Here is a 17279-nt window from a genome sequence, read left to right on the forward strand (position 1 = left end):
CCTGAGCAACGCCTTTACCTCCAGGAGAAGCTGAGGGACGTGAAGCTCTCTCCTGGCCACGGGGGGGGGACGCGCGGGCACCTTCTTTGAAACTCGAGCGCGTGGCCCCGGGCCAAGGCGTCCAGCACCCAACGGTCGGTGGAGATGGACTCCCACACGCTGACGAAGCTCGCCAGCCGGCCTCCCACCGGGGTGCTTCGGTGGGGGCCCGACCCCACGGCCGGTTCAATCCTGTTTCGACGAGGCTTTGCCGCCTTGACCTCCTTGGCGACGACGGCGGGGTCCTCCAGACTTGCCTCGTCCTCTGTAGGCCTCTTGAGACGATGAGCGGGCCGATTGACGGTAGGTAGAGAAACCGCCGCCGGAACCTTTGGAGGCGCCCTTGCCTCCGCTGCTCCGATAGGGCGTCCGTCGTTGCTGTAGAACCCCAAGGGCCCGGGCCGTCTCAGTGTCCGCTTTAATGGCCTGAAGGGAATCGTCCACTGTTTTCCCAAACAGGTTGTTCCCATCGAACGGCATGTCCAGGACTCTGGTCTGTACGTCTTGACGGAAGTCCGTAGCCTTGAGCCATCCACGCCGCCTAAGGCACACGCCGTTGCCCAACTAGCGAAACCCAGTGTCGGCGATGTCCGTCGCAATAGTGATGGCGTGGTCCGACGCCACCTCACCTTCCTGTAGGATCTCCAGGGCATCCGCCCTCTTGTCGTCCGGTAGGAAGTCCAGCAGGGGAGCCAGTTTGTACCATAGCTCCCTGTCGTGGCGGGCCACGATAGCCAAGACGTTGGCCGCTTTAATCGTCGTCGCTGCAGACGAGATGACCCTGTGTCCCATAGCGTCCAATTTCTTTCCCGCGCCGTCCGGTGGGGAAGTCGAAGTGGAGGCCGCACCCCCCCCCGCTTTCTTCCTGGCCGCCGCGGAGACGACGGGGTCTGGGGTAGGCTGCGCCCGGTGGCACAGGGGGGCCGCGTCCGGGACCCGGTACTTCTTTTCGTACCGGTCTCTTCTAGCTGGCGTCGTGGAAGGGTTCTTGAGGAGGGCGAGGCCCTCATCCCAAATGTCGTCCAGTAGAGGCACCGCGAGGACCGTCTTCCTCTTGGCCTCGCGCCGTTGATAAAGGAATCCTTCCTTTTTCTTCTCCTCAGGGCAGAGTTGGAAAAGCTCGGATGCCCTGGCGATCATGGAGTGGAACGATCCAATCTCGTCGGGCGGAGAGGCCCTGGTGGGAGGTGATGACGGGAGATCCTCGTCGTATACCTCGTCGTCCGTACCCGTCGCTGCCGTGTCGGTCCCCGTATCATCCCCTCGGGTGGACGGGGAGGAGGGCTGGACGGGTCGCGACGGCTGAAAAGGAGGTGGAGGGTGAATCCTTCTTTTCTTGGGAGGTCCCGGTTCAGGATGCCCCGACGGGAGAGGCTCCTCCGTCGGCAACGGTAGTCTCGTCCTTATCTCTGAGCATAAGGACTGTATAGCCAACAAAATGGCCGCTGAGTTGTCTTGCGGCGCTGGCAGAGGGGAATCCGACGGGCGATCAGGGGCCCCGTCGGCACCCTCGATGCTGTCGTCGTCACCTGCGTCGGGCTCCGTCCCGACGGGCCGGTCTTCATCCACGCCAAGGCCGTGGCTTAAGACCTCTATCAGCTCTTCCTCTGAAGCCGAATCTACGACGACGCCCTGCCCCCCCTTTTTCTTCCCCGCCGGGGATTTCACGGGGGTCCTATCGATGGGCACAAAAGAGGACTCCCTCCGAGGTGGCAGGGAGACTCTGAGCCCCGAGGTCGCCACCACTGGTGTAGCCTCCACAGGCTGAGCCAGGGCCGCCGCGACAGTATCGATAGAGGGCTTGGCCGGATGGATTAAGGCCTTCACCACCTTAGGTGCGCTCACCGCCTTATCCTTGAGGGGGGGGGACACTGCCTCGCTCCCCCTCCGATGGGGCCTTCGAGCTCGACCGGGGCCTCTCCAGGAGCTTCGCCGGGTGCTCGCCCTTCCTCTTACCCGACCCAGAGCGTTGGCTCGTGGCTGAAGGTGCCGGGGAGGATGCGCCCTGCCTGGCGCCCGTAGAGCCCGACCGTTCGGCGCTCCCGGTGCCAGCGGACTCGCAGTGCTTGGCCTTGTGTTGGACCCCCGTCGCCGGGGCGTCCTCAAAGGTCTTAGAAGACCGCTCGGATTTCTTCCTTTTCTTCTCGCCTGACGGGCTCTTCCCTTCCAGCCAGTTGGCGAGGCGTTGGTGGCGGTCCTTCATGGTCTGCTCCGACATATTGCCGCAAAACGCACAGTCCTTCTCCACGTGCGTCTTGTCCTCATGTAAGCAGTAGAGACAAAAGGAGTGTTCGTCCTCCTTAAAGACGTTCTGCAGCTGGCATCCAGGACAGACCCTGAACAGCTTCCCGGGCGTCGAGCTTCCCTTCTCCTGGGCCATGTCCGGGCCTGAGAAGCTTCTGGAGTCCTCCAAACGTAGCTCGACGAAATCTTCAACATTGAGGGGCGCAGACGAATCCGACACGACGTCGGTGGAGCTTGAGGCTCTTTTGACCGGAAAAAACGAAGTTTTGAGAAAAAAACGTGAAAAAATTAGCACTAACGCTCGAGAGCAATAGCACGAGGATCCCAACACATGAACGTGCGGTAAAAATCTGAAGATGGCTGCCAGAGGCGGTGCTTAGGTAGAGGGCAGTCATTGGCTGTGGTCAGTATGACGCAGAGACCAGTGATTGGTTATTACTACGAAAGACAGATCAGAAACAAAACTGATACTGGTTTTTTTTTTACCGAGGATTCCCAGCCTGACGACGGGGAATATTCATGAGCATGTGAATCCATGCCAGACCCCATGCTGGAGAAACCAATGATTTCTATCAGATCGGGGAGAACATTCCGTCAAGCGGAGATGTTCCACAGTTTTCCCCGGGATACTGAATCGGAAGCAGTTTTGAGATCCAGAAATACAGCATATAATTTCATTTTATTTAATACAACATATTTCTGGATCAACAAACAGCACATAACATTGGTCTAAGGTGCCCTTTTTCCTCCGAAATCCCGCCTGAAGGTCTGTGATAACATTGTTATTATAGGCCCAGTCCTGGAGACGAGACAAAACCTTGCTGAATTATTTACCTGCACTGTCCAAGAGGGAAATTCGACGGTAGTTTACCGGCAAATCCCGCCCTCCCTTCTTATACAGCGGGATTATTTCACCTTCCTCCAGGACGCTGGTATCAGACCCTTCCTAATGACAGAATTAAAAACTCTACAGAGGATAGGTGCCGTATTTCAACCTGGTCTCCAAAAAGATCACCAGGATGGAGGGCTGGGTCTGCGGCTTTGCCGCATTTCTGGGCAGAAAGAGTGCGTTCTTCTTCCCAAAAGTCAATAATCAAATAGTCAGACAAATGAGCGGACACTGGTACACAGGGCAAAGTCTGTGGGAATGCACAGATCCGGTGGCCATTGAAGGCGACGAGTGCCCACCAGACTTCCACATGGACATAGAAGACGTTGCCTACCTGGGATCATAGAAAAGGCCTTAGCTCCCTGCCTCTGTGGACACCATTTGGGCACTGACCTTTGGTGAAGTCTGGTCCTTGCGCGAGGATCTGGGCTCGTCACTGGGTGTTTCTTTATGCCTCTTCTTGCTGGTGGCCTGGACTTCATGCGACCTACACCTCTTACTATAGGTAGTTCGCTAAGCCGTCCTGCCCCGCCCTAATGAGGCATGACTCTGAAATAAACCAGAGTCAGAGGCCCCACCGGCGTCCTCGAGCCACGAGATGACGTTGACGATCCGTCAGCGTCTTGTTGGAGAACGACTGGCAGATTTCGCAGTCCTGGATGACACGGTGTGGATGAAGGCAGTGGTGTCGGTCGTCATGGTGCTCATCCATGTACACATTCTTCAGTCCACATTGGGTGCAGGCCTTGAACAGGCTTTTCCTTGTGGATTCCGCCATGAGGTAGGCCCAATTGCGCAGATGAAGCTTTGACAAATATTACCGGCGGCGGGAGCGATCCACGGAGGGAGCACTGTCGCAGCCAATGGCGGATGTCGAGTAGACGTCGAAAAATATCTACTCCCTACACGAACCTGCGGTAAAAAAACAGAAGATGGCCAACAAGGGAGGAGCTATGGGAGGTGTTCCTATTGGCTGTGAGTAGTATGACCCAACATGACTATGCTAGAGCAGAGAAGTGACTGAAAGTTTTCAGTTAAAGTTTAAACTGCTCTATGTTATCGAGAATTTCCAGTCTGACGACGGGGAATATTCACAGCATGTGAATCTATGGAAAGATCCAATGCTGGAGAATTACATTTGTGAACACTTTTTCTTTCATCAATGTTGATTACCCGAGAGACTGAGATCCCTTCTGTTGGTTGAAAATACAATTAACACTTTAATTTTGGAAGAGATCATCCTTGCACAGTGATTTAAGTTCTTAGTTTTAGGGACAGAGGTAGGCTTTTTGGGACACAACAGTGACAGACTTTTAGTTTTGGACATCCTGACAATTTCACTTAGCTTTAGGGATAGAGGCATTTTTCCAATCCTTTCCTGAGCAATAGAAGTTTGTACCCACAAAGATGCCACCTGTCTGTTTAAGCCTTACTTCTACACCCTTACATAAGCTAGTACAAGCCAGTACAATTCTGCATAGCCTATCCATGTGGGAAAATCTCTGCTTGCAGCGGATCTCCCCATCATATGTAAAGGGCCTCAGTCAGGTGACTGGTGCCCCATATGACCCCGAGTCCAGTTCTCAGGCAAGAATTACCTGCCCTCTTATGTGACATATCACATGTCATTGGGTGTGCCTGGACCCTGGTCAGAGATTACAGTTACAGCCACACAGCCTTAAGGGCTTGCTGTTTCTGTTAGCCAATCAAGCTTTTGCATGGCACCTGTTGCGTCATATCCCTATTTAGGACGGTGTATCTCCTTTGGCCATGAAACGTGCACTGTCAGCGCTCACAACAACTCATAATATACTGTTGGTTTCAACAATAACAATATTAATTTCTTTGTTTACTGCAGTGCTTAAAAATATGTCTTTAAACACAATGATGGTGCATGCACTTCTTTGGATCGCATCTAAGCAAAGGTATTGTTTACATTAAAAACATTTTCCATACCCTGACTCCATGGAAGATCAGTGGGAAATGTTTTCTAGGTAATTTATCCCAGGTTGCCAAGGATGTTACCACAGCAGCATCGGCGCAAACTTGCAGTTCTTTGTGGTAAAATAGTTTTGAAGGCAGTTCAAGCAAAGCAGGATGGGATCTATAGTTTTTCAAAAGCTTTGTAACCTGTAGAGAAATAGAAGAAACAAATGAATATATAACAGTAAGCATAACTGGAAAAAACTGTGCCGTGGTTAAAATTTCATATTCTGATAATGTATTGTCCTGATGCATTCTCCTATGGCTAAATGAACAGAAACCAAGACCGAGACCAAAAAGTATATTATCTTATCAGTACCACTTGATGGCAAGGTGTTGATTTATAAATATGGTACACATGCCCTGAATTCTTTAGAAACAGCATTTCTATAGAATTAGCCTTTCTACATAGCATTTTTCAATCCAAGACAAACATCTCTCAACAACTGAGACAACTGCAAACATCTTTCACTTTTATTATTGATCATCAGTACAGTATCTTCATGTAATGTCCCTGAGGAGTTCCCTCTTTGGAATATTCACTAAGCATGTGAATCTATAAAAGGGACCAATGCTGGAACAATGACTTATTTTTTCTGGATATTCCTTAAGGGTGTGGCAGTTGTTTGAAGTGAATTCTGCTTAAGGATTTTGGATATGTTTTCAATGCATTTGCCTTTGTAGGGTTTCACGTGCCTGATGTTTCTAAAGAATTCAGGGCATGTGTACCCTATTTATAAATCAACACCTTGCCATCTAGTGGTACTGATAAGATAATCCTGACAGACACCACAACAGCAATGTTTTACCTAAACAAACAGAGAGGGACTCGTTCGCCAAATCTGTCCAAGCGTGCCTAGAAAATTTGGAGATGGGCACTCAGACGCAACATTTACCTGTCATCTCAACATGTTCCAGGGGATCTCAATTTGCTAGCAGACGCTTTAAGCAGAGATCCCCACCCAAGAGAACACAAATGGTGTCTACTCAGAGAAATCGTACAAGACAGCTTCTCACAGTGGGGTTTCCCCACTACAGACCTATTCGCCACAAGCGTAAACAGGCAATGCCCAGAATTCGTGTCCAGGTTCCCCCAGACAGACTCCAAGGGGAACGCCCTGTGGATGAACTGGTCAGGAATGTTTGCCTACGCTTTTCCACCAACCCCTCTCATGAGGAAGGTGGTCAACAAGATGCACAGGGAATAGATGACGCTCATCCTAGTTGCTCCCATGTGGGCGAGGCAACCGTGGTTCCCACACCTACGCAGACTAGCGATTACTCACCGTAATCGTATTTCTGATGCTTGGATCTGCTTAGATTCACATGCTGTGCATAGGCCGACATCTAGTGGAAGCTGCAGAGTATTACAGTTTGTTTTTCAAAACTTGAAAATGGGCATTGACACAGGGCGTGCCAGTAATACTATCCCTAGTGTGACATCCACTGTACCCATGATCCCTCACGCGTGTAGGACCATCAGATTGTATTTTTTCTGACATGAGGTAGCATGAGGAGTAGCATGAGTACAGATTATCCAAGCAGATAGATAGGAAGATAAGACTACAAGCATCCATGCGCCTTCTCTCAGAGGGGAGGAAGGGCGGGTCGCATGTGAATCTAAGCAGATACAAGCATCAGAAATACGATTATGGTGAGTTATGTATCCCTTCTGAGGCTTGTGGAATCTGCTTAGATCACATGCTGTGCATAGATTAGCGAGCAGTGTTAGAAGAAGGAGGTGGAATGTGAGAAGGGTCCTGAGCAAACAGATGTTTTAGAACCGCTTGTCCCACTTGAGTATCTGTCTTGGAATGAGTGTCAATGCAGTAGTGCTGAGTAAAAGTGTGAATAGAGCTCCAAGTAGCTGCCTTGCAAATGGTGTCAAGGGGTACATTTGCAATGAAAGCCAGAATGGCCCCAATGCCTCTTGTAGAGTGGGCTCTTGGCGTAAAAGGCAGAGTCTTTTCAGAAAGGAGTAACATAGTTGGATACAATTGACGATTCATTTGGGATGGCACCTTTAGAGACGCGATCTGCCTCTCTGCCTGTAGCTACGGAGACAAACAGTTGGTCTGTTTTCCTTAGCTGTCTGGTCTTGTCTACATAGTAGAAGAGCGCTCTTCGCACACCTAGAGTGTGTAGTTTCACCTCAGCAGAGCTTTTGGGTTCTTGGAAGAAGGCCGGAAGCTCGATGGACTGGTTAACGTGGAATTTAGAAATACACTTAGGTGAGAGCCTAGGGTGTGTTCGTAGAACCAGTTTATCCTTATGAACAGTAAAGAAGGATCCTGCACTGACAGAGCCTGAATTTCACTGACCCTTCTTATGGATGTAATGGCTACTAAGAAGGCAGTTTTATAGGTCAGGTGTTTGAGACTGGCTTCATGCATGGGTTCAAATGGTGGGCCCATGAGCTTAGCAAGCACCACATTAATGTCCCAACCAGGTGGTGGGTTAGAAATTGGAGGGTGGATTCTCTTTACCCTTTCCATGAAGGCTTTAACCACTGGTACTTTCCACCACAAAACCTTGTTGTGGGAAGTGGTGTAGGCTGACAGCGCTGCCAGATGTACCTTTAGTGAGTTAAATACTAGGCCTGCATCCAGCAGGTGGAGCATGTAAGTGACAATATTGGAAGGAGTGCAACCAACTGGGTTGATTTGCTTATCCTGGCACCAGATAACAAATATTTTCCATTTATCAAAGTAACAGTGCTTCGTGTTAGGTTTCCTAGATTCCTTTAGGATGTCCATACATCTTTGTGGTAAGTCGAGATGTTCAAACTCTATGACTTCAGGTGCCATGCTGCCAGGTTAATTGAGTTGGGTTGAGGGTGCACTGTTTGTCCTTGGTGCTGGGACAGTAGGTTGTACCAGCACGGGAGCATGATGGGTTTGCACACCGCTAGTCTGCGTAGGTGTGGGAACCACAGTTGCCTGACCCACATGGGAGCAACTAGGCTGAGCGTCAGCGATTCCCTGTGCATCTGTTGACCACCTTCCTCATGAGAGGGGTTGGTGGAAAAGCATAGGCAAACATTCCTGACCAGTTCATCCACAGGGCGTTCCCCTTTGAGTCTGGCTGGGGGAACCTGGACGCAAATTCCGGGCATTGCATGTTTTCGCTTGTGGCGAATAGGTCTGTAGTGGGGAAACCCCACTGTGAGAAGATGTTTTGTACGACTTCTCCGAGTAGACACCATTCGTGTTCTCTTGGGAGGGGATCTCTGCTTAAAGCATCTGCTAGCGAATTGAGATCTCCTGGAACAAGTTGAGATGACAGGTAAATGTTCCGTCTGAGTGCCCATCTCCAAATTTTCTGGGAAAGCTTGGACAGATTTGGCGAACGAGTCCCTCCCTGTTTGTTTAGGTAAAACATCGCTGTTGTGCTGTCTGCCAGGATCCGCACTGACAGGTTCAACAGGTGGGGCTCCAAATCCTTGAAGCGCTCTGAATACTGCCAGAAGCTCTAGCAGATTGATAGGATTCTTGGCCACTGTGTGAGACCAGAGACCCTGAGCTGTGTGGTGAAGGAGGTGTGCTCTCCACCCTGACAGGGATGCATCCGTAGTGACTACAGCTTGTACCTCTGGATCGTAAAAGGGTTTCCCCTTTGACAGGTTCTCTCTTGTCCACCAGTGAAGACTTTGTACAAGTGTTGGTGAAACGACCACTAGATCGTCCCACTGACCACTTGCCTGAGACCACTGTTTCACCAACCATTCTTGCATGGGTCGCATGCGCAGGCGCGCGTGGGGCACCAGGTAAATACATGACGCCATCATGCCTAGCAAACGCATTACTTTGCGCACCCTTATCTGGCGACCGGGCTGATATAGAGGAATTTGCAGTAGTAGATTCCAAATTCTTTCCTCTGATGGAAAGGCCAACCCTTCTTCAGTGTCTAGGACAGCTCCTAGGAACTGTTTGGAGGTGCTTGGCACCAGGCTTGATTTTTTCGCGTTCATGGAGAAACCCAATTCGAAGAGGAGGTTGATCGTTCTTTGAATGTTTGATCTGCAAATTACTGGGGTCTCCCCCGTGATGAGCCAGTCGTCCAGGTAAGGGTACACTCGGATTGCCTCCCTGCGTAGGTGTGCCGCCGCCACCGCCAGTACCTTGGTGAATACCCTTGGAGCTGAGGCTATACCGAAGGGCAGCACCTTGAACTGGTAGTGCTGACTGTCCACCTAGAAACGCAAGAATCTTCTGTGCGCTGGGAAAAATGGAAATATGAAAATAGGCATATTTCATGTCCAATGTTGCCATGTAATCCGCCTTTTTTAGGAGGGGGATTACCTCTTGGAGAGTAGTAATGCGAAACTTTTGGGGCTTGACATACTTGTTTGCAGGGCGTAAGTCTAATACTGGGCGCATTGTCAGATCTTTTTTTGGCACAAGGAAGTAAGTTGAATAAATACCCTTGTTTACCTGGTTGCCCGGGACGAGTTTTATCGCGTCCTTTGCTAGAAGATTGACGATCTCCTTGCGGAGGATCTTCTGGTGGTCTGAGGAATGTATTTTTTGACGTGGAGGGTGGTTTCAGGGACGCTGGAGTAGTTCTATGCAGTATCCTGCAGACACTGTGGACAGCACCCATCTGTCTGATGTGATCCCTTCCCAAGCTTCGGTGTAGTTGGTAATGCGTCCCCCTACTGGGGACCCTGAACGCGGCGTCACAGTTTTGCGGGAGGCGTGCCGCCTCTGCTGGGGCTGCCTCTACCCTTACCACAGCCCCTCGTTTCCTCTGCTGTAACTCTGGGTAGACTGCTGGTTGTTACACCATGATGTACCCTGCCCCTGTGAATAGTTGGAGCCTCTTTGTGAATTTTGGCCGCATGGGTGACGAAAATTACTATTGCCTCTTTGATTAGGGGGCTTGTTGGTTAACTGTCCCAGGGATTTCAGAGTCTCATACTCATCTTTGGCATTCTTTAATGCGTCCTCTACCGCCTTACCAAACAGTAGATTAGGCTCCACCGGCATGTTGATTAGGGATGCTTGTATCTCGGGTTTAAACCCTGACTGTCTTCACCAAGCATGCCTTTTAATGACAGTGCTCTCTGCTAAGAGCCTGCCGGCGTTATCTGCGGCATCAAAGGTTGCCTTAAGGATGTAACCGGACACGGCTCTCCCCTACGACGCAACCTGGGCCAACTGGCCCTTTAAGGGTTCCGGTGCGGAGTCGATGAGGGCAGCTACTTGCTCCCACTGGTGGCAGTTGTAACTAGCCAGCAGAGAGGTGGAGTTCGCAATCCTTGCTTTGTAAGCAGAAGTGGAGGCTACCTTCCTTCCCAACCTGTAAATGTTCTTGCTCTCCTTGTCGGGGGGAGCCTCAGATGATGATAGAGGCATTTCCGCCCTCTTCCGGGTATTAGTAACTACCAGGGAGTCAGGCTTTAGTTGCCCCCTTATGTAAAGCGGGTATGATTGGGCTGCCCTGAACAATTTCTCGACTCTGGGGTTTACCGCCCTGGTAAGGTTAGGATTGAGAAGGGAAGGATCAATCCCCCATTGAATGGACTTGAGAATTGGAATGGCCTGAGCAATGGGTTTCTTTTCTCCTATTAGTTCCTCAGCAAAGTCCCTCTCCTCCTGTGCCCCTTGAGTGTCTATGCGGAAGTGTTCTGCCGGTCTAGTCAAGACCTCATTTAGGAGGGGCTGGTTGTCGACTGGAGAGTCGGTAACTTGAGGTTCTTTGCCTACCAGGGAGTCTATTCTGTAGACTTCTGGGTCATCTTCCTCCTCCTTTTGGTCCTCGTCATCCCCATAATAGTCCACCTCAGTTTGGTCGTCCAACGTTACCAAGTCTGGATCCTCATCCTCTAATGGATCCTCACTATACTGGGCGTAAGGCTGGATGTAAAATAGTTGTTTCTTCTCCGGGCCGGCGTCGAACTTCGAACCTCGATGATTCGATGTGGGAGAGGAAGAAACAAGGAAATATAATTGATTTTTAGCAAAATATGGCTGAAAGCCAGGGAACTCCATGGAATGCTTTCGTCAAGTATGGCGGAAAAAAACAATCTGAGGGTCCTACACGCGTGAGGGATCATGGGTACAGTGGACGTCACACTAGGGATAGTATTATTGGCACTGCCTGTGTCGACGCCCATTTTCGAGTTTCGAAAAACAAACTGTAATACTCCGCAGCTTCCACTAGATGTCAGCCTATGCACAGCATGTGATCTAAGCAGATTCCACAAGCCTCAGAAATATATATGAATATATATATGATACATTACTCACCGTAATCGTATTTCTGATGCTTGTATCTGCTTAGATTCACATGCTGTGCATAGGCCGACATCTAGTGGAAGCTGCGGAGTATTACAGTTTGTTTTTCGAAACTCGAAAATGGGCGTCTAGGATCCTCAGATTGTATTTTTTCTGACATGAGGTAGCATGAGGAGTAGCGCGAGTACAGATAATCCAAGCAGATAGACAGAAAGGTAAGACTACAAGCAATCATGCACCTTCTCTCAGAGGGGAGGAAGGGTGGGTCGCATGTGAATCTAAGCAGATACAAGCATCAGAAATACGATTACGGTGAGTAATGTATCCCTTGTGAGGCTTATGGAATCTGCTTAGATCACATGCTGTGCATAGATTAGCGAGCAGTACCTGAAGAAGGAGGTGGGATGTGAGAAGGGTCATGAGCAAATAAGTGTCTTAGAACCGCTTGTCCCACTTGTGTATCTGCCTTGGAATGGGTGTCAATGCAGTAATGCTGAGTAAAAGTGTGAATAGAGCTCCAAGTAGCTGCTTTGCAAATGGTGTCAAGGGGTACATTTGCAATGAAAGCCAGAGTGGCCCCAATGCCTCTGGTAGAGTGGGCTCTTGGCGTGAAAGGCAGAGTTCTTTCAGAGAGTGAGTAACACAGGTGGATACAGTTAATAATCCACTTCGAGATGGCACCTTTAGAGACGCGATCCCCCTCTCTGCCTGTAGCTACGGAGACAAACAGTTGATCTGTTTTTCTTAGCGGTCTGGTTTTATTTACATAGTAGAAGACCGCCCTACGCACATCTAGGGTGTGTAGTTTCACCTCAGCCGAGCTTTGCGGGTCCTCGAAGAAAGCCGGAAGCTCGATGGACTGGTTTACATGGAATTTAGATATAAACTTAGGTGAGAACCCAGGGTGTGTGCGTAAAACCAGTTTGTCTTTATGGACAGTAAAGAAGGGATCCTGCACTGACAGAGCCTGAATTTCACTGACCCTTCTTATAGAAGTAATAGCTACTAAGAAGGCCGTTTTATAAATCAGGTGTTTGAGACTGCTTTTATGCATGGGTTCGAAAGGGGGGCCCATGAGCTTGGCTAGCACCACATTAAGGTCCCACCCTGGTGGTGGGCTTGAAATAGGAGGGTGAAGTCTCTTTACTCCTTCCATGAAGGCTTTAACTACTGGTACTTTCCACCACAAAACTTTGCTATGGGAAGTGGTGTAAGCCGACAGGGCTGCCAGGTGTACCTTCAGTGAGTTAAAAACCAATCCTGCATCCAGCAGGTGGAGCATGTATGTAACAATAGTGGAAGGAGTGCAATCAACCGGGTTGATTGATCTACTCTGGCACCAGATAACAAACCTCTTCCACTTGTCAAAGTAACAGTGCCTTGTGTTTGGTTTCCTAGATTCCTTTAAGATGTCCATACACCTCTGTGGCAAATTGAGATGTCTAAACTCTATGACCTCAGGAGCCATGCTGCCAGGTTCATTGAGTTGGGTTGCTGGTGCACTGTTTGACCTTGGTGCTGGGACAGTAGGTTGTACCAGCCTGGAAGTTTGATGGGCTCGCACACCGCCATCCTCCGTAGATGTGGGAACCACGGTTGTCTTGCCCACATGGGAGCAACTAGGACGAGCGTCATCGACTCTCTGTTCATCTTGTTCATCACTTTCCTGATGAGAGGAGTTGGTGGAAAAGCTTACGCAAACATCCCTGACCAGTTCATCCACAGGGCGTTCCCCTGGGAGTCTGGTTGGGGGAACCTGGATGCAAATCCTGGGCATTGTCTGTTTTCGCTTGTGGCGAATAAGTCTATAGTGGGGAAACCCCACTGAGAGAAGATATCTTCTACGACCTCTCTGTGTAGAACCCATTCGTGTTCCTCTGGGAGGGAGTCTCTGCTCAGAGCATCCGCTAGGGAATTGAGCTCCCCTGGAACATGTTGTGATGACAGGAGGATGTTCCGTCTGAGTGCCCATATCCAGATTTTCTGGGCAAGCTTGGACAGATTTGGCGAGCGAGTCCCTCCTTGCTTGTTCAGGTAGAACATGGCTGTTGTGCTGTCCGTCCGGATTTGCACTGACAGGTTTAGTAGGTGGGGCTCGAACGCCTGAAGCGCTCTGAATACTGCCAGAAGCTCTAGCAGGTTGATGTGGTTCTTGGCCACTGAGTGAGACCAGAGACCCTGAGCTGTGTGGTGGAGATGGTGAGCTCCCCACCCCGTCAGGCATGCATCTGTAGTGACCGCTGCCTGTACCTCGGGATCGTAAAAGGGTTTCCCCTGTGCTAGATTCTCTCTTGTCCACCAGTGAAGGCTTTGTACCAGTGTTGGTGAAACGACCACTAGATCGTCCCACTGACCACTTCCCTGAGACCACTGTTTCGCCAACCATTCCTGCATGGGACGCATGCGCAGGCGCGCGTGGGGGACCAGGTAAATACATGACGCCATCATGCCCAGTAAATGCATTGCTTTGCGTACCGTTATTTGTTGACCGGACTGATAATGCGGAATTTGCAGTAGTATATTCCGAATTCTTTCTTCTGAAGGAAAGGTCAACCCCTCTTGGGTATCTAGGATTGCTTCTAGGAATTGTTTTGAGGTGCTTGGCACTAGGCTTGACTTTTTCTCGTTGATTGAGAAACCTAACTCGTGAAGGAGGTCGATAGTCCTTTGAATGTTTGTCTCGCAAATTCCTGGGGTTTCCCCCGTTATGAGCCAGTCGTCCAGATAAGGGTACACTGGGATTGCCTCCCTGCGTAGGTGTGCAGCCGCCACCGCCAGTACCTTGGTGAATACCCTTGGTGCTGAAGCTATCCCGAAGGGCAGTACCTTGAATTGGTAGTGTCGGCTGTCCACCTTGAAGCGCAAATACTTTCTGTGCGCTGGGAACATGGAAATATGATCTTTCATATCCAAGGTTGCCATGTAATCCCCCTTTTTTAGGAGGGGGATTACCTCTTGTAGCGTGGTCATACGAAATTTTTGGGGCTTGACATACTTGTTGGCAGGCCGTAAGTCCAATACTGGGCGCATTGTCAAATCTTTCTTTGGCACAAGGAAGTAAGTTGAATAAATACCCTTGTTTACCTGGTGTCCCGGGACGAGTTCTATCGCGTCCTTTTCTAGCAGAATGGCGATTTCCTCGAGGAGAATCTTCTGATGTTCTAAAGAGTGTACTCTTTGTCGTGGAGGATGGTTCCGGGGACGCTGCAGTAGTTCTATACAATATCCTGTGGATACTGTTGACAGCACCCATCTGTCTGATGTGATGTGATCCCTTCCCAAGCCTGGGTGAAGTTGGAAATGCGTCCCCCTACTGGGGTTGCGTGAGAAGGGACCCTGAACTGAGCAACACTGCTTTGGTGGAGGCGTGCCGCCTCTCTTGTTGGGGCTGCCTCTGCCTTTACCAAAACCTCTCCTATTACCCCTGCCGTAACCCTGGGTAGACTGTTGGTTGTTGTTCCACTGTGTACCCTGCCCTTGGGAATAGGTAGATCCTCTCTGGGAATTTTGGCCGCGTGGGCGACAAAAATTACTATTCCCTCTCTGGTTAGGGGGTTTATTGGTTAACTGGCCAAGGGACTTGAGTGTTTCGTATTCGTCCTTGGCATTCTTCAGTGCGTCTTCGACCGCCTTACCAAACAACAGATCGGTTTCCACCGGTTTGTCCAACAATGATGCCTGGGTTTCTGCCTTAAAACCAGACTGCCGTAACCACACATGTCTTTTGATAACAGTGCCTTCCGCTATCAATCTGCCTGCGTTGTCCGTGGCATCGAAGGTTGCTTTCAAAATGCAACCAGACACGGCTCTACCCTCTGCGGAAATTCGAGCTAACTGGCCCTTTAAAGGTTCAGGAGCAGAGGCTATGAGTGCCGCGACTTCTTCCCACTGATGGCAGTTGTAGCTGGCCAACAGGGTGGTGGAGTTTGCAATCCTTGCTTGATTGGCGGACGTTGAGGCTACTTTCCTGCCGAAACCGTATAGTTTTTTGCTCTCCTTGTCTGGAGGAGCTTCGGACGATGACAAGGGTGTTCCAGCACTTTTACGAGTGTTGGTGACAACTAGGGAGTCTGGCTTGAGATGTCCTCTTATATATAGAGAGGGTCAGACTGGGCCGCCCTGAAAAGTTTTTCAACCCTGGGATTGACTGCTCTGGTGAGGTTCGGGTTCACTAGGGACGGATCTATTCTCCGCTGAATGGATTTAAGGATAGGGATGGTCTGGGCAACAGGCCTCCTTTCTCCCACTAACTCTTCTGCGAAGTCCCTTTCCTCCTGGACACCGTGGGTGTCAATGTGGAAATGTTCTGCTGCACATGCGAGAACCTTGTTTAGGAGGGGTTGGTTATCGACCGGGGAGTCGGTAACCGGGGCTTCGTTCTCTACCGGGGAATCTACTCTGTATGTTTCCGGGTCCTCCTCTTCCTCTTCCTGGTCCTCATCATCCCCATAGTAGCCCGTCCCGGTTTGCTCTTCTATCATACCAGATTCTTGGTCCTCACAAAAGGAAGCCTCTCCTTGATACAGTGAGTATGGTCTTGCATATGGTTGTACCTCGAAGAGTTCTGACCTCATCGGAGTTTCAAACCGGGGATTTTTACTCGGGGGGGATAGGATCAGTAGAGCCTGAGGGTGTCGCCCCCTGTGGATCATACGAGAGGAAATGTTCTGGATTTTTATCATAAACATCTGCCAAAGAAGACATTCTTGACATGACCCTATCTATGTCTTCACTGGACCATTTCTTGGAACTGGGAATGACTCTCTCAGCAAGTCTATGGGATTTATCTTGAGTAGCTTTGCTGGTTTTAGACATATCAGCAGACCTGGTTTTGTCTGTCTGTTTAGGGGGAGTGGAGTGTTTCACAGGTGTGGAAGAGTGCAAAGGTTGTTTTCTTCTGCTGTTTTCCCCCCTCCCTGTCAGTGGAAAAATGTTTTCCCTGTCCTTCAGTGGCTCCGGAGTTTTTCTTCCGACGATCGAACTTCTGTTAGCCTAGGGAGCGAGGCACTCTTGGCAAGAGTGGATGATTGCCTGGAGTCATGCGGCGATCTTGATCGAGAGCGCCCAGAGGACACCGAATCGGACCGTTCTGTTTGTGCCTCTTTCCGAGAACTCGACGTCGTCGAGTCTCGGTTGGACTTAGTGTGTTTAGTGTGTGTAGTATGTGAAGCGCTTGTGTCGCCGGGGGTCTTCCCCATAGCTGCCCTGCCGGACGACCTTCCGAGGTCGGGGACCTGCACTCGGCTGTCTTTCGACGCCGTAATGCCCTCGCCGTCCAAAAGTACGGAGTCGCTGCAGGCGCCCTCCGCTGTCATGGCCGCCTGCCTGGTGTGGTGGGCCCAACGCTTCGTCGAACGGTCCTTAAGTGTCTTAGGTTTAAACCTACTACACGCTCTGCAGTTCGCTTCGGGATGGTCCCTCGGCAAGCAGAGATTGCACGTGGCGTGCCTGTCGACCCAAGGGTATTTGCGATTGCACTTGGGGCAGAATTGAAAAGGGGTAACCTCCATACGCACCTTGAGGCAGCGGGCTGTTAAGTGTAGGAAAAGTATAAGGTGTACCTATATAACAAGAGTGTAGAGCATGTACCACCCCCCACTCTCCCTACTTGCAGGGCCGAGGCCAGAGGTCTTCCAAGGCCCGGGCCGAGGCCAGCGGCCTTCCGAGGCCCAAATCCGTCGTGCAGCAGCCGACGGTCGATTTCTTCTCCAGCCGGCGTCGAGTGTCGAAGTTCGACGTTGGGGTGGGGAAGGATGTCAATAGATTATTATTTTAAAATTTTTAGCAAAAGTATGGCTAAGGCCAGGGGACTCCGCAAAATGCTTCCGACAGACAAGCTCATAAGCATCGAGGCGCCTTCTCTCCGAGGGGAGGAAGGGTGGGTC

General features: G+C 50.4%; 1 protein-coding gene across 2 annotated transcripts in view; it reads right to left on the bottom strand.

Annotated features, from left to right (window-relative positions):
* MOV10L1 (Mov10 like RNA helicase 1) overlaps positions 1–17279 on the bottom strand; it is a 1432366-nt gene that overhangs the window by 294042 nt on the left and 1121045 nt on the right. For both annotated transcript variants that reach the window (XM_069627860.1, XM_069627861.1), the window contains one exon: positions 5129–5302. In XM_069627860.1, coding sequence (XP_069483961.1) covers positions 5129–5302 — 174 coding nt within the window. The remainder of the gene's footprint in view (positions 1–5128; positions 5303–17279) is intronic.

Source organism: Ambystoma mexicanum, chromosome 12, assembly GCF_040938575.1.
Source record: "Ambystoma mexicanum isolate Mex_15411 chromosome 12, UKY_AmexF1_1, whole genome shotgun sequence".
NCBI classification, from domain to species: Eukaryota; Metazoa; Chordata; class Amphibia; order Caudata; family Ambystomatidae; genus Ambystoma; species Ambystoma mexicanum.